Genomic DNA, 22499 nt, shown 5'->3' with positions numbered 1-22499 from the left:
GTCGCGGACAACTGAAGAATCAGAGGGCATGTTTGGCCGCAGTTTGACCGCGACCGCGGCAGGAAGCGAAAATTTCAGGGACTAAAGTGCAAAACATGGGATTTTAAGTCCTAAACCCTATATTAAACAAAGGAGGCCGGCCAAGAACAAGAGGAGGACATATTTTGGACACAAATTAGACCTAAGGAGGCAGGAGACACTACTTTAGGGTTAGACAACACCCTTGGAGGCAAGAACACATTGGGAGCAAGGCGGAGAATTCTTCTACGAGTTTTTTCCTTCCTCTTCCTATTTTTCATTGTTGGTTATGACTTTTAGTATTGTAGTTTTACATACTATTATGAATAGCTAATTTGTTATCTAGAGTTTTGATAGAACCTTTTGTAGGATAAATTCTTGTTATGTTTTTATATAATTGAGCCATAGCTTTTCTCTATTTGTTCAACTACGTTTATATTGTGGTTGGTTGAAGATCTCTCAATTAGCTGTGCCTATTTAGTATGCATGACTCAGGAGAGAGTGCATATTTAGTTAATTGTTGAACAACACCACTCCCAGAGTATATGAGGGATCAATAACCGAGGGTTTAAAGGTGGGATTAGGGATAACGAAGCCTTGGGTGCGATCTGAAGTGAGCTGTATTAAAAGCCAGCTAGCGTAGCTCGGGAGAGCGCGTCTAGTAAATTGTCGTAATTACTTGGGAGAGATTTACGGTAATAAGAGTGCTCATGATCGGTAGAGAATACTTAGGCGAAATTATAGAAGACATAGCGGGAAGGATTCCGACAATAGGGGAAATCATAACTCTAGACCTCCTTAATCTTTTCTCTAACCCTCAGTATCGTTAGTTGTTAATTTACTATTTTAATTTGTTAGTTGAGTAGTTAAACACAAGAATCTTAATATCTATAGGTTAGGAATTGTTCAAGCTTGTCTTCTTGGTGATAGTGAACAGGTGTAGCTAAACCTTAGTTCTCTGTGGGATTCGACTCCGGACTTGTAAACCGGATTATATTTGCAGCGACCGCTTAGTCCTTTTTATAAGGCATAGTTGGGCGTGATCAGCTTCAACAGATCATATACATACTGTGTTGGATGGTGTGAAGCGGTACATTGTGTGTCTAGAAAACAAGAAATGTAGTTGTGGCCAATTCCAACTTGAAGAACTTCCATGTGTAAATTGTTTCCAGATTGTAGTTATAATGTAGGTTAAATGTAGTTAATTTGTAGTTTTTGTAAAATTTTGTAGACAATTTGCAGATTAATTGTGGATAACACATTTCTACGATTGGAGTATTTATTTCTTATTTTTTGTTGTGTAATTTATATCACAACTGACAGTTATATACAAATATTACATAGAACTTGGAGGTAAACATCTAAAAATTACCTACAGTTTAAGTACCTAATATAAGAATAAGTACCGTGAATGTACAAATTACCTACAGTTTAAGTACCTAATATAAGAATAACTACAATTTACCTACAGTTACAGGGCAAACAGGAAACACATCATCCACAATCATGTCTACATTATATCTACATTTTAGACTACAATTAATCGTGGAATGTTCTACATAAACTACAAACTAACTATAATTACACTACAAACAGTAAATCTAGGTGAGGGCTTCAATAGATCATATCCATTACACTAAATCTACAATTACACTACAATTACACTGCAATTACACTACAAAATACACGACAAACAGTAAATCTAGGTGAGGGCTTCAACAGTCAGTATTTCTAAGTCGTTTGGAGAAGTTGTCGGCAGCTTTTCATATTAGTCTCTTTACCAATAAATTTCTCATTTTTGACTTTTCCAGAAGAGGAAATTTTGTTTGGTACCCAAAAACAATTGTTGCAGAGGAAATTGGCACGACATTCAAATATAATGAGATTTTGCTGGCTAATGCATCTCAAGGACATCTTTCGTTGATTGATCTTGCAATCGTGGATGAAGAACAAGAAAGAATGTGGGGTATGGGTAAAAACGTGGGTGAGGGGTGAGGGGTAAGGAGAGAGAAACGTGAGATATATGGATACCTTTAATTAAGGAGTAAAAACTGTCCATTAATTAGATATGGATACCTTTAATTAAGGAGTAAAAATAGCCCATTAATTAGACCCTTAATTAAGCATGGTATAGGATTGGTAATTTGGTATACTAAGTGTAATTTACTCAAACCTTAAACATGTAGGGTAAAAAGGTTTCCTATGTGGTATAGGAATATAAAAATTCCTATTATCTTTTATCTTTCTTTTGATGTCCCATCCGGTGTTTGTTACCTGCGTTGGTATCTCACTAAATTTAGATTCACGCCAGAAAGTCTCATATTGAAGGGTGGCTCCTTAATAAAGGCGACATCATATCCAGGCTTCGAATCCATATTCGCGCCGGAAAGTTTCATATTGAGAGGTAAATAGCTCCTTAATAAATGCGACTTTATACCTTAGGCTCGAACCCGAAGTCTTTGTTTAAAGTTAAAAGAATACTTACCCAGAGCTCGAATTCGAAATATTATCTTTTTATCTTAGCCACACCATTTTACCATTTAAAGGCTCTGTAAAGTCTTATCCACGTAACATAATTTAACTGCAAAAGTCTCTCCCCCAAGTGGGCTCTGTAGAATTTCAGAGTCATTTGCTATTTCCATCTAAACATACATTTTTCATTCATATAGCCATTGCCCTATAGGATAGATAAATTCTTCAATTTATATCTGCATCATACTACAGTAATATTAATTCACATGAAACCTTTTTTTTTTTTTTTTTTGTCAAGTAGCATTGAAGTCGGAAGATATTTAAAATATTTACTTAGCACCAATTTATGCAAATAACAGCCTCTGACGCACACTATGGCACAAAACTCATGCTTTAATCAAAATTGAAAAAGAGACTTTTTTGGTCTCGACACTTTTACATTCATTTGTTAACTTGCATGCTATATACATCTTCATTAGATCAAGTGAAACGTTGACTTGTCAATGAAAAAAATATTTTTGCCACACCTAAAGAAACTTAAATAAAAATCTGCTCAACTATCCAAACATTTTAGATTTTGGACAAACTTTTACTCAATAATACTTCTGAATTTAATTTTTCCGAATCATTGTCTAATTGCCAGGAAAAAGTCATTATTTCAATTTTCAAGTGTGATGAGATGAAAGAGATATCTTCACTCACAATCAGAATTGCGAATTTGAATCATATGAATGAAAAAACTATTGATATGGAGGCGTTCTTTTTTTTTTTTAATTATAGATTTTATCGATATAAAATAGTCGGATTAATATATTTCGAAAACCAAAAGAGGCAAACGAAAAAAACTCAATAATTACAACCGCATCCACCAATAATATAAGATAAGATTAATTCTACTTTCATGGAATTAAAACAATTTAACGTCCTACCAAACTATATTTATTCGTAGTTACTATACTTGATATCTTCAGCTTTATTCGCGTCTTTCCAAAAGAAGTATTAGGATGTAGAGTCAAAGAAAACATTGATATATGATAGCAAAAGGAGTTGGCATGCATATTTTTCTTCTTTCATTTATCTTCAATATTCATAAAATACACTTGAAAAAAAAATAAAAAATAAAAATAAAAACAACCAGGACATGTTGAGATCATTGAAACCCAAACAGCAGCTGCAAAGATAGACAAATCAGATAATAAGCACAATAAAATAGCCCCAAATATTACAATTTATATATAATTACTTAACTCTCTCACAGGGTACAAATATTACCTAACGCCACTGCGAGGAAAATTACAATTACAGACTTCTGAGATTTACAAACATAGAAACCTAGTACACGTCACCAGGTTATGATCCCAAAAGCCAAAAAAAATAAATAAATAAATAAATAAATTAAAAAAAAAAAAAAAAAGACAGAAGCAATAAAGCAGATTCCTGAACTTCTGTATAAAAATTTAGTACTTCAGACAACCTAGCTAGCTAGCTCCGCCAAGACTTATATTCGAAACCTACTGGCTCGACTAGCTCTGACTTTCGTTCTTTTTACCTTAGTATTGACGAAGTTAGAGATTCGAAAACATCTTCATCACAAGGAATTGTGAGACCCATATCATGATAAAAACCAAATTCTTCTTCTGCACGTTGAAGAAGGCTACAAAATTCAGGTCTTGACAAGATAGAAATTGCAACAATATATCTTGTTCTATTTTCTCCAACGTAAACTACAAAATGCCCTTTTGGTACGTCTAATGGAAGCCCTAATTGCTCGTCATTATAGGATCCATTTTTCTTTCCCAAATTTGAACACCTTTTCAAGATTTGCTTCAACACTGCTGTTTGTGAAAACTTGTTTGATTTCCTAATAGCCATTGTTTGAGGGAAAAAAAATTTAGCAACTTTTTGGAAGAGAGGAGAGAAAAAAGAAGGATATTTAAGACTTGGGAAATTGAGTGTTGTGGAAATGAAAGGAGTTTGAGAGGTATTTAAATAGAGAAGTTTTGAATTAACACCATCCCCCTATATACCCCCCCCCCCCCCCCCCCGAGGTGAGAGGAGAATTTGAACAAGAGAAAAAGAATAAATGAAAAGTTTAAATTCTTTGTATTGACAAAATATAAAATATTTATGCTATTACGTTAAATTGACCTAAAAATAGGTTATTATTCATTAAAGACAAATTTAGCATTTAAAGTTTAAGAATTATGTTAATTTCTCGCTTGCCACCAAATCTACAACTCATTTTACTATTGAATCCGCAGTTTATTATATATACATATTTAGTGATTTTTCATTCATATGGCCATTCCCCTATAGGATAGTAAATAATCCTTCAATTTATATCTGCATCATACTACAGTAATATTCATTCACGTGAATCTTTTATTTTTTTGTTTTCGTCAAGTAGCATTGAAGATATTCAAAAAATTTACATAGCACAAATTTATGCAAATAATACCCCTCTGACGCACACTAGGCCACAAAACTCATGCTTTAAACATAATAGAAAGTAAGACTTTTTTGCCACACACTTAAAGAAACTTAAAGAAATTAGGATTACTTACCTCCTATAGCAAAGCTTGATACCTTATTTATTTTAAATAAAATACTATTTTAAAAAATTATATTTTATAACTATCTTTTGATTTTTATAGCCAAATAATTTATGGTCATATCCAACCCTTAAGCCATAAAATACGCTGCCCTCTCTCACATAAAATACGCTGCCTCTCCGGCTTGACCCTAATGAAGGCAACGAAATCTCCATGGCCAATTCCAGTATGTTTCTTCTTCTTCTTCCTTTCCGATTTTGATTGTTTTCTTCTGCCAGTATGTTTCTTCTTCTTCTTCTTCCTTTCCATGGCAAGGAATTTTTTTGGACTTTAACTTCTTGGCAATTTCTTCTTCAGTAGGTGCTAGCAATTTCTTCTGATTCGTTACCATCGGGTGCTAGCCAAATTCAGTTCTGGGACTTTAACTTCTTCAGATGCGTTACGGGTGCTAGCAATTTCTTCTTCAGTGATCTTTCTCGTTCTTCTTCTTTCTCTCATTGCTGCTTAGGGAATCATGGTCGGAATCCGATGGGTCGTCGGAAAATCATCAACTAAAATAGGTCGTCTGAAGTTTGGGGTTGAGCAATTTGAAGATTCTGTTAACTTTTTTTTAAGAGCATTTCAATGTATCTCGCTGTATTTCTATGTATTTCATTGTATTCACTATCTTTTTTTAATTGTAATTCAATGTATCTCGTTGTATTCCATGTATTTCATTGTATTCAGTGTCTTTTTTTCTCATTGTATTTCAATGTATCCCGCTGTATTGTATGTATTTAATTGTATTCACTGTCTCGCTATATGCCATGAATGTATTCATATATTTTTTTTAATTAATATAATTTATGTATTCAGATGTATTATATAATTTCTCTGAAGATTGCTATATTTTTTGTGTATTTTTCGGTTGAGAATCTTTTTTATAACTGAAAAATATAAAATTTGTGTGTTATAATTGAGTTTGTTGAGTTATATTAGGAGTATATTATGTTAATCGATTCACTTTCCATTTTAAAAACAGTTTAATCCCCTATTTCACGCCGTGAATACAGCCGAATACAGTCGAATACAATAATTTGTCCAGCTGTAATCCCATGTTTCACTCCATGAATACAGTCGAATACATTCGAATACAACAACTGATTAGCTGGACTTCCCTGATTCACGCCTATTTTTGCTACTGTATTCATGAATACAATAGCTTAAATGTATCAAATACATCTTATTACTACAGAAAAGGTATCTTTAATCCGTAATATAGCAAATGGTATCTATAGATGACTAATTACTACTAAAAGATAGTGTTTTATGAAAATTTCTCAAAAAACTACTCCTTGAGTATCCAAATATTTTAGGTTTTAGATAAACTTTTTTCTCAAAAATACTTCTTAAAATAATTTCGAGAAAAATTTGTCCTAGTGCCACGAAAAGTCACTATTTCATCGGCCAAATTAATTAGTCACTCACTGATGAAAGGAATTGAGGGACTCCGTCTGTTTTAATTTAGATGACACATTTCGCTTATCGATAGTTAATTTGACTAAATTTTAAAGCTATATTAAATTAGTTCAATTTAGTACTTTAAAATTAAAATTAAACTATTTAAAAACTGCACGAAAAGTATTATAAGTTATAATTTTTCTCATGTCATTATGATAACAAAATATATTTAAAGTATTGGTCTGTATACTGTAAAATCATGTGCCCTCGATTTTGTGGGCTCGAGGGCTCACATCGAGAAACAGAGGGCTCGCATCGAGGGATAGACTCAGTATGGACCGAGTTCGAGGGCATAACACAAGGCTCGAAGATCGAAGTGCACGATGAGATCGAAGCAGAATATGACCAACCCCGAGATGGTGTCGTTATGGGTTTGTAACAGAAAGAGCAAGATTCTCGCTACGTCCCCAAAATCGTGGCGTAAATTCTGGAATAGATTCGTACGAGTTAGTACGAATTTATACTAGGCGGTTATACAACTGTCCCAATAAGATTCTTTACTGTAAATAGAAATGTACCTTATTTAGGGTTTTCCTATTATATAAAGGGGACCCCAATCATTTGTAACATCATCAATTATTGGCAAAAAAATATACTCTCTTACTTTTCTTGCTCATTGCTCACCAGAATTGTCCTCTAACTTTATTGTTCTTGACCTACATCGAGGCCACCTTAGCTCGAGGTCAAGACTGGCTTGCACACTGGTCTGATTTTACTTACTTCTTTCATTTATACGTTAGATTTCTTGGTTATTAATTAGTGTTGGATTAAATCACAAATCTTTAAAACCATAAACAAGTTTAATTATTACTCGTATTTTTCGAGGTAAACAGTTTGGCGTCCACCGTGGGGCTAAAGATAATAGTGGTTATTTCAGTACTGATTCTGATAACACACGTTATTTTCACACTTGTTCTTGTCAAGAATTTTTTTCTTAGGCTAAAACATATCAAACTCGCAAAACGCACCCGTACACAGTGACTATGGTCTTGGATTCCATGGGGAAAACAACAATGTAGGGGTCGGTGTACCACCGATTAACCCTGGAGAAGTGCCAAATGTGGAACCAGTCGATGTTAGTTCACACATTGCTTTGAATGTGGATTTTGGCACAGACCCGGGAGGAAGTGTACGCAGGAAAGCCCGATCTGGTGGACAAGGAACACAGGGTATAGGAGATGGAGGAGTTAGCCTCCAAGTAATATTCGGGATGCTTCAAGCACAACAGTTTGTTATGCTCAGCTTCAAAGTCAGCACAGAACTCCAAGTATAGTCGAACCAGAAAACTCTCGACGTACTGAGCCGGCGCCAGAAAGATCAAATGGTAATGGCTCGGGGACTGACCCCACGATTATGAGGATGCTCGAGGAACTCACCAAGAGAATCGAGTCCGGGGAGAAAAAGATTGAGGATAATGACAAAAAAGTGAAGACTTCTAACTCCCGTGTTGATCAAATACCCGGGGGCACCCCAGTCTTAATTAGTTTGGATGCCAAAAAATTCATACAAAAGCCATTCCCTCCGAGTGCGGCTCCGAAGCCCATTCCTAAAAAGTTCTGCATGCCCGATATACCCAAATACAACGAGAAAACCGATCCTAATGAACATATTACCTCATACACTTGCGGGATTAAAGGAAACGAGTTAAATGATGATGAGATCGGGTCAGTATTGTTGAAAAAATTTGGGAAACTTTGTCAAAGGGAGCCATGATTTGGTATCACAACTTGCCACCGAACTCTATCGATTCGTTTGCTATGTTAGCAGACGCCTTCGTGAAAGCACATGTCGGGGCAATAAAGGTTACGACAAGGAAATCGGATGTTTTTAAGATAAGACAGAGAAATGATGAGATGTTAAGGGAGTTCGTATCCCGATTTCAAATGGAGCGAATGGAATTACCACCGGTCTAGGATGATTGGGCGGTGCAAGCTTTTATGCAGGGGTTGAACGAGCGGAGTTCGATCGCGTCACGACAATTGAAGCAAAATCTAATCGAGTACCCAGCTGTGACTTGGTCAGACGTACATAATCGTTACCAATCGAAGATCAGGGTCGAGGACGACCAGTTAGGAGCCCCTCGGTTTCAGTTCATCCTAATAGATTGGCAGTTAAAGCCTCGAGGGATACGGACGGGGAACCAAGATCAAACAGGGAGCGGCATCAGCCATATGTCGATCGGAGAAATAACGGCTCGGGGCGTAACGCTCCTCGTAACGATCAAAGAAATGATCGAGGTCAAAGCTCTCGGGGACTTATGAGTAAGAATGGTTTTGATAAACACACCGATCCCGCGGAAGCCCCCCGATTATCGGAGTATAATTTTAGTGTTGATGCATTGGGAATCATATCAGCTATTGGAAGGATCAAAGACACAAGGTGGCCGAGGCCTATACTAACCGATCCCTCTCAAAGAAATCCAAACTTGATGTGTAAATATCATGGCACACATGGCCATAGGACCGAAGACTGCAGGCAGTTAAGGGAGGAGGTAGCTCGATTGTTCAACAAGGGCCATCCTCGAGAATTTCTCAGTGATCGAGCTAAGAACCACTTCAGGGAAAGAGACGCCAACAAAAAGAATGAGCAGGAAGAACCGCAACATGTAATTCATATAATCGCTAGCGGTGTCGATGTTCCACAGGGGCATGTATTCAAACGCACCAAGGTGTCAATTACCAGAGAAAAACGAACTCGGAGCTATGTGCTCGAGGGCATCCTATCATTCAATAACGAGGAAGCGGAAGGCATTTCCAAGCCGCTCAACGACGCCCTGGTAATTTCTATTTTTTTAAATGAAATTCAAAGTTAAGCGTGTTCTCGTGGATCCAGGTAGTTCAGTAAACATAATCAGATCGAGGGTCGTATAGCAGCTCGGCCTGCAGGACCAAATTATACCTACATCTCAAGTCTTAAACGACTTCAACATGGCAAGTGAAACAACGAAGGGGGAGATAATTCTTCCAGTGAATGTGGCCGGGACCGTCCAAGATACAAAATTCCATGCCATTGAAGGCAACATGAGATATAATGCACTATTCGGGAGGCCATGGATCCACAACATGAGGGCAGTACCTTCAACCCTTCATCAAATGATGAAATTCCCAACAGTGGATGGTGTAAAAACAGTTTACGAGGAACAACATGCTGCAAAGAAAAAGTTTGCAGTCGACGAGGACGGTACCAACGCCTTCGACCTCGGAAAAGTCGCGCACCAAAGATAAGCAGATGGCCAAATAGCAATCATCGTCCCCAGCCTCGACCGAATCGGAGAAGCAGGTAACCGAAAAAGAAGAAGAGGATCTCCTTACTCCTCGAACTTTCGTTGTTCTCGAAGAGTCCGATGCAACCAAGTCAACGGTCGATGAGCTGGAACAAATCATACCGATCGAGTACATGCCCGAGAAAAAGGCATACCTGGGGAACGGGATTAACCCCCGAACTCAGGAAAAAACTCATTCAATTTCTTATCGATAACATAGATTGTTTTGCTTAGTCCCATTTAGACATGACAGGGATCCCCATGGAAATAACAACACACCGGCAAAGACTCGACTCCAGGTTCAAACCGGTAAAGCAAAAAAGGAGGCCCCAGTCCGAGGTGAAGCATGCATTCATAAAGGATGAGGTAACTAAACTTCTTAAAATAGGGTTTATTTGGGAGGTAAATTACCCCGAATGGTTAGCCAACGTAGTTGTAGTCCCTTAAAAGGGGAACAAACTTAGAATGTGCGTAGATTATAAGGATTTAAACAAGGCATGCCCTAAAGACTCTTTTCCACTGCCTAACATCGATCGCATGATCGATGCCACGGCCGGCCCCGAGATCCTTACCTTTCTCGATGCCTACTACGGGTATAATCAAATTCAGATGAACCCGGATGACCAGGAGAAGACCTCGTTTATCACTAAGTTTGGAACATAATGTTACAATGTAATGCCTTTCGGGCTAAGAATGCGGGAGTCACGTACCAACGCCTAGTTAACAAAATGTTCGAGGAACAGATAGGTAAATCAATGGAAGTTTATAATGACGATATGTTGGTTAAGTCCCTGCACGCAGAGGACCATTTAACTCATTTGCAAGAAACATTCTAAATCTTGAGGAAGTATAACATTAAGCTTAACCCAAAAAAATGTGCCTTCAGAGTCGGCTCGGGCAAGTTCCTCGTTTTCATGGTATCTAATCAGGGAATCGAGATCAACCCCGATATGATCAAGGCCATAGAAGATATCACAATCATGGATAGTGTGAAAGTCGTGCAAAGGTTGACAGGACGAATAGCCGCCTTGGGTCGATTCATTTCGAGGTCATCAGATCGAAGCCACTGGTTCTTCTCCTTGCTAAAAAAGAAAAATGATTTCGCGTGGACCACGGAATGCCAACAAGCACTAGAGGAATTGAAGCGATACTTGTCGAGCCCACCTCTGCTTCACACTTCGAAGGTAGATGGAAAGCTTTACTTGTATTTGGTTGTGTCCGAGATAGCGGTAAGTGGGGTGCTAGTTCGGGAAGATCAAGGTACGCAGTTCCTTGTCTATTACGTAAGTCGAACTCTAGGAGATGCTGAAACTAGATATCCACACTTACAAAAATTGGCACTTGCATTAATAAGCGCATCTAGAAATTTAAAACCATATTTTCAATGTCATCCCATATGTGTGTTGACCACTTATCCCCTTCAAAATATTTTGCATAAGCCCGAACTATCGGGCCGGTTGGCCAAATGGGTCGTCGAACTTGGCGGGTATGATATCGAGTGTCAACCCCGAACGACCATCAAGTCTCAAATCCTAGCTGACTTCGTGGCCAATTTTACGCCGATCCTCGTACCCGAAGTGGAGAAAGAATGTCACGACCCGGATTTCCCCACCCTCGGGGGCCGTGATGGCGCCTACTCGTAGAAGCTAGGCAAGACACAAATCATAAACTCCTACCTACTTTATTTTAAATCCTTTTATCAATCATAACAACAAGCGTTAAATATTTAAATGACAGCGGAATATGAAATTAAAGCGGAAGACTTAAATTAAATAAGCTGAAAAATAATGCGGAATTCAACATGTGCCTCTACCCAAGAACCGGTGTCACATCATCCACGGACTACTAAGAGTACTAAATACAATCGTTTGAAAGAAATATAACACTGTTTGTCTCGAAAACATGAGATAACAGAATAAAATATAAGATAGAGGAGACGCCGGGCCTGCGGACGCGTGCAAGGCTACCTCGGAGTCTTGATGGACTGAAGGCTGGCTCCCGAGCTACTACTGTTGTCCGGGACCTGGATCTGTGCAAAAGAGCACAGAGTGTAGTATCAGCACAACCGACCCCATGTGCTGGTAAGTGCCTAGCCTAACCTCGGCGAAGTAGTGACGAGGCTAGGACCAGACTACCAAATAAACCTGTGCAGTTATATAATGTACAGCGGAAAGTAAAGCAGGTATAAGAAAGTAAGGATGGGAGGGGGAAAACATGCTTCGGGGAATAACAGGTAAAGCAGAACATCAAGAGAACCATATAGGAACCAAAATCCAACCACTAGCAAGAATAAGGAAAACAAAGGCAGATTTCACTTTCTTTTCACACCTTGATGCAGGCGTGCAACCCGATCCCATTTCATTATATCTCGTGGTAGGCGTACCATCCGCTCCCATTTCATTAAATCTCGTGGTAGGCGTACCACTCGCTCCCATTTCATTAAATCTCGTGGTAGGCGTACCACCCGCTCCCATTTCATTAAATCTCGTGGTATGCGTACCACCCGCTCCCATTTCATTAAATCTCGTGGTAGGCGTGCCACCCGCTCCCATTTTATTAAATCTCGTGGTACGCGTACCACCCGCTCCCATTTCATTAAATCTCGTGGTAGGCGTACCACCCGCTCCCATGTCATTAAATCAACAGTTCTTCCAAATGACATTTACTCCAACAAACGCAACAAATAATACGAATTGATAAGACAACAAGTACACAATAATTATGACTCACTGAGGAAAACAAGTAATGACAAGTAGCAATTAATTATGGACTTTAAGGAGCAAATAGGCAATTTAATATTTAGTATGTTAAATGTGAAGTAGCAATTAAGTCACATAAACATGTAGCAATTATAGCATAAATTCAAGGCATAATGTTGCGCAAGGATACCTCGAGCCAATAATAACAAGTAACACAATAAAGGAAAATGCCAACATAAATAATCACAGTCATAGTGGAATAAGACAATTAATGCACTGGAACCGATAACAACAAGAAAATCAGTAAATAAAAGTAAAGGACAACATAACTCAATTATCAGCAAGAATCAGGAAAATCAAAGACAAGTGCACGGCATCACCCTTCGTGCTTTTACTCTCGTCCTCACCAAGCAATAATATAATGAAAACGTGCATGACATCACCCTTCGTGCTTTTACTCTCTTTCCTTACCAAAGCAATTAGAATAATAAAATGTGCACGGCATCACCCTTCGTGCTTTTACTCTCTTTCCTCACATATAATCAATAGAATTGGCACGTAATGGTACATCGTGCGGCACGGCATCACCCTTCGTGCTTTACACTCTTTCCTCACAATAGCAAACAATGCACGGCATCACCCTTCGTGCTTTAACACTCTTCCTCACCCAAACAACAATCACAAACAAGGGCAAGGGAAATAAACAAGAACGTGTAGGAATTCCGGCAAGGGAACAACGATTTAACAATTAAATCCCGGCAAGGGAGCAAGAAGTAAATAATCAAATCCCAGCAAGGAAACAACAATTAAATAATTCAATCCCGGCAAGGGAACATTTCAATAACTCTTTCTCTATCTTTCACTTGTACTTCATAACTCACTTTACCACTTGAGCCAATGCTCCAAAGGGTTCAATCATCTCATATACTTTCACAATTCATAATATAACTCTAGCTAATAATCCAAAATGTTCAAAGGTCTCAATTCCTTCCACAAACTTTTAACAATAACTAGGAATCATCACCAAAGCATGAAGAATACAACGAAACCATGAAAATCACAATATAATACTCACGGTCATACTTGACACCAACGTATATATACTCGTCACCATGCCTATACGTCGTACTCAACAATTATCACATAGCAAATAGGACTCAACTCCTAATCCCTCAAGCTAAGGTTAGACCAAACACTTACCTCGATGCCTTGAACACAACTCAAGCCTCAATTATAGCTTTACCCCTTGATTCCACCACCAATTCGCTCGTATCTAATCATAAATTACTTAATTACATCAATAAGTGCTAAATGAATCAATCTCAATGCATGAAAATGAGTTTTTCAAAGTTTTACCCAAAAAGTCAAAAATTGCCCCCGGGCACACGTGGTCAAAACCCGAGGTTCGAACCAAAACCCGATTACCCATTCCCCCACGAACTCAAATATATAATTTGTTTTGAAATCGGACCTCAAATTGAGGTCCAAATCCCCAATTTTTGAAAAACCTAGGTTCTACCCAAAACACCCAATTTCCCCCATGAAAATCTTTGATTTTAGGTTGAAATCATGTTAAAAGATGTTAATGATTGAAAGCAATGAGTAAAAACTAACTTACAATTGATTTTGAAAAAGACTTGTTCTTGGAAAATCGCCTGTGTGTGTTTGGGTTTGAGAAAATATGAAAAATAAAGCTCAAAATCGTTTAAGTGTAAAAATTGCAGGTCTCAGTTATGGGAAATGCGAACAGGGGTTCGCAATTGCGAACCCCGACCTGCTGATGTGGGAATTGCAAAATAAACTTCGCATTTGCGAACATTTTATAAATTCCCGGGCATCGCATTTGCGATCAACAATGTCGCATTTGCGACTGGCCAATTTTCGCATTTGCGAACCACCTGGTCGCATTTGTGATCAGGCTGCACAGTTCCCTCCTTCGCATTTGCGACTGGTTTGTCGCATTTGCGGGCTCGCAATTGCGAGCCTGGCTTTGCAAATGCGAAGCCTGTAGGTCAGTTAATACCAGAAATTTTTAAGTTCAAAAATGCAACCCGTGGCCTAACCAAAACTCACCCGAGCCCTCGGGGCTCCAAACCAAATATACACACAACCTCAAAAACATCCTACGGACTTATTCATGTGATCAAATCGCCAAAATAACATCATAAATATCGAATTAAACCTCAAAATCCATGAATTCTTTCAAAGTTCATAAAACATCAAATTTTCCAATTTAGGTCCGAATCACGTCAAACGACGTCCGTTTTTCACCAAATTTCACAGAAACATCTTAAATCATATATAAGACCTGTACCGGGCGCCGGAACCAAAAACGGGCCCAAAACTAACATGTTCTAATCAAATTTCATTTCCAATTTCCTTAAACAATTTCAGAAAATAATTTCTTTCAAAAATTCATTTCTCGGGCTTGGGACCTCGTAATTCGATTCCGGGCATACGTCCAAGTCCCATATTTTCCTACGGACCCTCCAGGACCGTCAAATCATGGGTCTTGGTCCGTTTACCCAAAACGTTTACCAAGGTCAAATTTATTCATTTTAACATCAAAACTTAGCATTTTTCACAGAATTTCATATTTAAGCTTTCCGGCTACGCGCTCGGACTGCGCACGTAAATTGAGACAACTCTGAATGAGGTTTTCAAGGCCTTGGAGACACAAAATTCAATTAAAGCAGGTGATGACCCCTTTGGGACGTCACAAAGAACTTCTGCTAAAATTGGGTACATCATCGGGGTATGGACCCTTTTTACGAACGGTGCCTCGAATGTGAAAGGCTCCGGGCTTGCCATTGTTTTGAAGCTACCAACAGGTAGTACTATTAGACAATCTATCAAAACTTCAAGGTTGACTTATAATGAGGCCGAGTATGAGGCCATGATTGCAGGTCTTGAGCTAGGCAAAAGCCTGGGGGCAGAAGTCATTGAAGCCAAGTGCGATTCCTTATTGGTCGTAAACCAAGTAAACAAAAGCTTCGAAGTTCGGGAGGATAGGATGCAAAGATATTTGGACAAGCTGCAGGTAACTTTGCACCGCTTCAAGGAGTAGACTCTAGATCATGTGCCTCGAGAACAAAACAGTAAGGTCGATGCACTTGCTAACTTGGGGTCATCGGTTGAAGAAGATGATATCGTCCCGGGGACTGTCATCCAATTATCAAGGTCTGTGGTTGAAGAGGGTCATGCCGAGATAAATTCTACAAGTTTGACTTGGTATTGGAGGAATAAGTATATCGAATATTTGAAAAATGGAAAACTCCTATAGGATCATAAAGAGTCGAGGGCTCTACGAACTAAGGCTGCTAGCTTCACACTAGATGAAGATGGAGCATTGTACAGGAGGATGCTATGGACCATTAGCAGTATGTTTGGGGCCGGGGGACACCGATTATGTTCTACGAGAAATCCACGAAGGTACTTGTGGGAATCACACCTGCACCGAGTCTTTGATTAGCAAAATTATTAGAACAGGGTACTAGGATAGCATGGAAAAAGACACTAAGGAGTTTGTTAAAAGGTGTGATAAGTGCCAACAGTTTGCACCGATGATTCACCAGCCCGGAGAGCAACTTCACTCAGTTTTGTTCCCCTGGCCTTTCATGAAATGGGGAATGGACATCGTTGGCCCTCTACCAACGACCACAGGTAAAGCTAAATTCATTTTGTTTATGACTGATTACGTTTCTAAATGGGTGGAAGCACAGGCCTCCGAGAAGGTCGGAGAAAAGAAAGTTGTTGACTTTATCTGGGATCACATTGTATGTCGATTTTGGATACCCGCCGAAATCGTATGTGACAATGGGAAGCAATTCGTCGGCAACAAGGTAACGGTGTTCATCGAAGCACATAAAATAAAGAGGATCTTATCAACACCGTACCACCCGAGTGGGAACGGACAGGCCGAGTCACAAACAAAACTATCATTCAAAACTTAAAGAAGAGGTTGGACGATGCAAAAGAAAAATGGAGAGAAGTTCTACCTTAGGTTCTTTGGGCGTATTGAACAACATCGAAGTCCAGCACGGGGGCGACCCCGTTCTCGTTAGTATACGGCTCCGAGGCCTTGATTCCGTTCGAGGGCGGGAAACCCAACGCCAGATTTCGACATGCATTGAAGGAGTCAAATCACGAGGCTATGAATACTAGCCTCAAGCTACTAGATGAAAAACGAGAAGCTGCACTTGTTAGGATGGCGGCGCAGAAACAAAGCATCGAGTGACATTATAATAAAAGGACTAACCTTCGACACTTCGGAATCGGGGACTTAGTTCTATGGAAAGTCACCCTCAATACTCGAGACCCGAAGAAAGGGAAACTAGGCCCGAATTGGGAAGGACCGTACCGAGTCATCGGAATTGTCGGTAAAGGATCTTACAAACATGGCACGATGGAAGACGAACAACTGCCGAACAATTGGAATGTATCACTACTCAAACGATATTACTGCTAAGGTATGACCTTCTCCCTTTTTCCATTTGAATTTAAAACTAACTCATTGCAGGCGTTCGATCGAAGACGTCAAGGGTACCTTTCTACACGAAGACCTTAGGTTTTAAAGCACGCGTTGCACTCTTTTTCCCTTAGATCGGATTTTGTCCCAAATGGGTTTTTCCGGCGAGGTTTTTAACGAGGCAACAACTATGTGCCACCTAAGGAGAATTCAACAGTATCCAAGGCTTCTTTTCAATCAACCTCGAATACTACGGTGCATCACCCTCGGAAAATACTTCAGGCCAAAGAGGGCGTCGATAGGAAAACTTTGTAATGGGCCAAACGGTCAGATGAACCGTGTCCATATAGAATAGTCGAGCCCTGATGGAAAAACATGTACGCATGTATAAAATTATTCAAAGTAGCATTCTTTCTATATCGAAACACTTTGTGTCTCAAAGAATTCTATTAATTCTGTGAGAAACGGCTCAAGGGCCAAAATGCAAATACACCTCGAATACTCGGGGACTGTCATCGACAGTCAACACATTCGAATATCTAAAACTTGAATTTATAAGACCTCAAAGAGGCATCCCCCGATGCAAAAGACAAGGCCATCATACTCGGGGACTAACCTTTTGGACAAGTTCGAAAGGTTATCGGGAAACAAGTCTAAGAGACGCACCCGAAGGCTACGGCCATATTAAAGACTACGGTCATATAAAAAGGCTACGGCTGAAAATGATACGGCTCGGAGATGTACGACTTCCGCCATAAGTTAAAGGCCTTCTAATAATTTAAAAAACCGGTTAAATAAGGCTACCCTCGGCAAAGCAAACAAAGAAGGGCTTCGATAAAATCAGCCCCTCGAATAATTTAAAGGCTTCGATAATATCAGCCTTCGAAAAAACCTCAAGAGGTATTAAATTATCGTAACACAAATCGATTGCATCTAGGGTTCCGATCGATTGAACCCTCGAAAAACCCAACGGGTACAAAAACACATGCTAAGGCATAAAGAAATTTTCACTAAGTCCTTTAGCCGAAAAGTGGGGAAAATTATAGCCGCCATAGAGGCCGAATTGGCCCAACTTAAAGAGCCTAAGGGCCAACCTAAAAGAGCCTAAGGGCTGATATAAAAGAGCCTAAGGGCCGATTTGGTAAGCCTAAAAGGTCAATACAATTAGAGTTCGAGACCTCGCTCTCACTCAATTCGAACCCAAGGGTTCGATTACCCCAAACCTAAACAAGTAATGGTTTGATCATGGCTCGGGGACTCACCATTACCCGGTATGAGCCCGTAAAGGTCTATGCCCAAAAGCTCGAACTTATGCGAACTCGATCATAACAGTTTCGAAGAAAACACCTGAGGTAAAATATCTAACACACAGTTAAAGAGGATGAAGTCACTGCAAAAATTTCACAAGGCAAGAAATATCGAAATTCTTATTTTATATATGTTGAAAAAGATATATACAAAGGACCGATAACAGGTCTTACAAAAAATAACGATACAATAAGGAAGGAAAATCCTATCTACGCCCAGGGTTGGTCTCTCCTTCGGGAGTAGCTTCCCCTTCGGGCCCAGCCTCATCATCGGACCCGCTCTGGCTGCCTTCATCAGCGTCATCGTCATCGAAGGAAACAAGGTACTTAGCATCGGTCTCGAGTGCTTTTGCTTGGGCTATCTCCTCGGATAGTTCGAAACCTCGAGCATGGATCTCTTCGAGGGTCTCCCTCCGGGATTGACACTTAGCCAAATCACTGACTTGTTTCTCCCGGTTGGAGGTTTCCCTTAGTTCCATTTGAGCAGCCTCAGTGTCCTTTAGATACACAGCGACTATCTTGTCAGTCGTGGCCTTCGTCTTCTCGACCTCGGCCCTGGCTTCAGCAACCTCAGCCCCAGCTACGGCAAGTTCGGCCTCGAGCTCTTCGATCTTGGCCTGGGCCAGATATTTTACTTTGATTCCTCGGAGCTGAGTCTCAGCCGATTCCAGGTTTGCTAAGGCATCCTCTTTCTCACCAGCAAGTCGATCCATGTTTCCCTTCCAGTGGTTGCAGTCGGCCTTAACTTGATCGACCTCTCCTCGAAGCTGCCCGATCATATTCAATTTTTGCTGCAGCTGAGACACTGAAGTGTTAGCCTCCACATTTGGGTCAACTAGACCATACTTCTGCAAAATGATGGTTACCTGCTTGTCTAGCTCGGCCTCATTTTGACGAGCTTTGGACAAATCTGCCCGGAGGTCCTTGAGCTCCTCCTCCTTTTGGCTGCAAAGGAGCCTCAGAGCCTTCTCTTCATATGAGGATCTCTTGAGCTCGGCCTCACATTGGCTCAGCTCGGCCCTAAACTTGGCAATAGCCTACACGGAAAAAAGAGATGTTAGTTAATGCAGAAGGAGAAGAAAAAATTTGCAACAATAAGAGTTAGTGCTTACCCGAGAGAAGAGACGATGAACCTCTTCAAAGAGGATAGATGCGTCATTGAGGTCGGCGGCATCTTCGACCCTAGTAAAGCAATCCCGGAAAGGATCTTCTTTAAGGACCCTGTTTGGGTCGGGCGTTCACAGAGCTCGAGCGTCCTCTATTGCCTCCTCAGAATAAGATGGTAGGGGAGGGAGTGACCTATTGTCGTGGCCCCGAGCAGGTCGCTCGGGGTGCTCTGTTCAACTTCGGGGTTCTCGGTACTTGCCCCCTTCGGTGTACCTGTTGAAGGCAGGGGAATAATCCCGATCTCAAGAGAGTCGGGGGCCTTGCTCGCATCTTTCTTTGGGACCTCCTCTTCACGAGGCAGGGTTTTCGGTTCAGAAGACTTGACTGCCTCAGTTGGCTTCCTAGTTCGGGTCACCAACACCGAATCTTCGCCCTCGTCCTCTTCTTCTTCATTCAGTTGGTGGATCGAGTCTATGTCCACTTGAATGAGTTTCCTCCTTTGCCTTCGAGCAGGGGCTCTCTTATCATGGGGGTCTTCAGGCTTCGAAGCCCTTTTTCTCTTGTTATCTTTCCTCGATTTTGGGACTGGGGACTTAGTCTCTTCCCCGGACGGGGCTGGCCTCATCTCAGAGACATCTCCAATGCCTGCATAAGTGAAAAATAAGCATAAGTGAGATAACATCTCCAATAAAAGGAAAAGCATCAAAAACTCAGGGGAAGAACTAACTGTGGTGCTTGGCTTCCCATTTGCCCTTCGATAAGTCACGCCATTTGCGCTCGTCATACGAGGAGGTCGCGGCTAGTTTTCGGACCCAACCTTCGAGGTTAGGGATCGCACGGGCATCGTAGAGACAGCTGCAAAAAAGGTAAAGGCATTACAAAAGGCAGGAATGGAGTATAAGAAGATACTGGGAAAGGAACTTCACTTACGATTGGGATTCCATATCTTCGGGAACGGCATTTTTCCCTTAGGGATGACGTCCGAGGTCCTCACTGGGACGAACCGGCTCATCCAGCCTCTGTCCTTATCCTCGTCATTACTAGCAAAGAAGGCTTTGCTTGATCGACGTTGTAGCTTGATCAACCCTCAAAAAAGCTGAGGCCGATACAGTCAAATGAGGTGATTGAGGGTAAACTCTAATCCCTCGGCCTTGCTGGAACGGAGCATAATCACGATACGCCAGAAAGAGGGACGGATCTGGCCGAGGGTAACTTCATATCTTTTGCAGAAGTCAATCACGACTGGATCAAGGGGACCCAGTATGAAGGAGTAAGTGTAAACACTTAAGAACCCCTCCACATGAATAGTAATGCTCTCCTCGGGGTTGGGGATCTGTACCGTGACCTCGTCCCCCCAGCCACAGTCTTTCTTCATGGCCTTGAGATGCTTCTTCGTTATCGAACTAATATATTGGGATACATGCTCGCATCGGCCTGGGATTGCAAGGGGATTTTCAACGTTGAAGTCTTTCTTTAACACGCAGGGGCCGGGAATAATCTCGTGAAGGGCCGGGAAGAGGAGGAGGAAGCTTTCTCTTTTTGAGGTACTGTCTTTGAAGTTTTCGCCATTAATTTGAGTTAGAGGAAATCACTACTAAAAAATCTGGTTTTAGCGACGGGCAAATTTTGTAGCTAAACAGAAAAATTCATCGCTAATCTTATTTAGCGACGGATTAGCGACGGATTATCAAGAAATTCTGCTGGCTACGGGCAATTTAGCGACGACGTTCGCAGCTTAATCCAGTTTTTTTGTAGTGAATGGAGATAGGCGGAGTTGGGTATTTTCTGACACTAAAAGGAACGAGAGTAACGGATAATGAGAGAACAGAGATGAAGAGAAGGAGATATAGAAGAAGTTCAGAGGTGGTTTGGAGATTGAAGTAAAGCTCTCTCCGAAATTAAACCTTGTATTTATAGGTGAGCGGTGACGGTTCAACGTCGCTAGTGGCCGACCACCACTGGAGAAGCATTTAATGTTTTGGGAAAGCGAACCGCCGGGATGTTTCGGTCACTTCGAGTGCCTACGTCACGGGAATGGCGTCATCATCAAGGGCTCCGGAAAATCGAGGTTCAAATCGTTTCTTATCATTTTACCCTAAGAAATGCGAGGACTATCTGTATACGGTAAAATCATGTGCCCACGATTTTGTGGGCTCGAGGGCTCACATCGAGAAACAAAGGGCTCGCATCGAGGGATAGACTCAGTATGGACCGAGTTCGAGGGCAGAACACAAGGCTCGAAGAGCGAAGTGCACGATGAGATCGAAGCAGAATATGACCAACCCCGAGATGGTGTCGTTATGGGTTTGTAACAGAAAGAGCAAGATTCTCGCTACGTCCCCAAAATCATGCGTAAATTCTGGAATAGATTCGTACGAGGTAGTACGAATCCGTACTAGGCGGTTATACAGCTGTCCCAATAAGATTCTTCACTGTAAATAGAAATGTACCTTATTTAGGGTTCTCCTATTATATAAAGGGGACCCCAATCATTTGTAACATCATCAATTATTGACAAACGAATATACTCTCTTACTTTTCTTGCTCATTGTTCACCAGAATTGTCCTCTAACTTTATTGTTCTTATTTTATTGTTCTTGACCTACCTCGAGGCCACCTTAGCTCGAGGTCAAGACTGGCTTGCACACTGGTTTGATGTTACTTACTTCTTTCATTTATACGTAAGATTTCTTGGTTATTAATTAGTATTGGCTAAATCACATACTTTTAAAATCATAAAAAAATTTAATTACTACTTGTATTTTTCGAGGTAAACATGATCAAACTTCACACAATTTGACTCTCGATAAGCGAAATGTGTAATCTAAATTGAAACGGGGAAGATGTAGTAGTACTTCAGAAAATGTACACTTTAAGTAACTCATTAAGATCACCCTAGAGTGTGGTGGGAAGAAAGTGTTTTGTCCTCTACGGACTTTAATCGAGTTGGATCGAAATAAGTCATCAGGTTAATAAATTTTGGATACTGAACAAATAATCAATAAAAAAACTCATTAAATACAACTATATACACCATTTAAGATCAGTTTAAATTCGTAGTTACTATACTTGATATCTTTAGCTTTATTCGCATCTTTCCCTAAGAAGACGAGT

At 40.4% G+C, this 22499-nt stretch overlaps 1 protein-coding gene across 1 annotated transcript; it reads right to left on the bottom strand.

The window, feature by feature from the left end:
- Window positions 1-3706: 3706 nt before the first annotated feature.
- Window positions 3707-4441, bottom strand: LOC109241652 (auxin-responsive protein SAUR50-like). The gene has a single exon (XM_019408409.1). It carries the CDS (start codon window positions 4360-4362, stop codon window positions 4036-4038), a length of 327 nt encoding a protein of 108 aa, XP_019263954.1. The 5' UTR covers window positions 4363-4441; the 3' UTR covers window positions 3707-4035.
- Window positions 4442-22499: the final 18058 nt, after the last annotated feature.

Source organism: Nicotiana attenuata, unplaced genomic scaffold (genome assembly GCF_001879085.1).
Source record: "Nicotiana attenuata strain UT unplaced genomic scaffold, NIATTr2, whole genome shotgun sequence".
Classification (NCBI taxonomy): domain Eukaryota; kingdom Viridiplantae; phylum Streptophyta; class Magnoliopsida; order Solanales; family Solanaceae; genus Nicotiana; species Nicotiana attenuata.
Note: the sequence above shows the minus strand (reverse complement) of the source record. Positions and strands in the feature narration are given on the sequence as shown.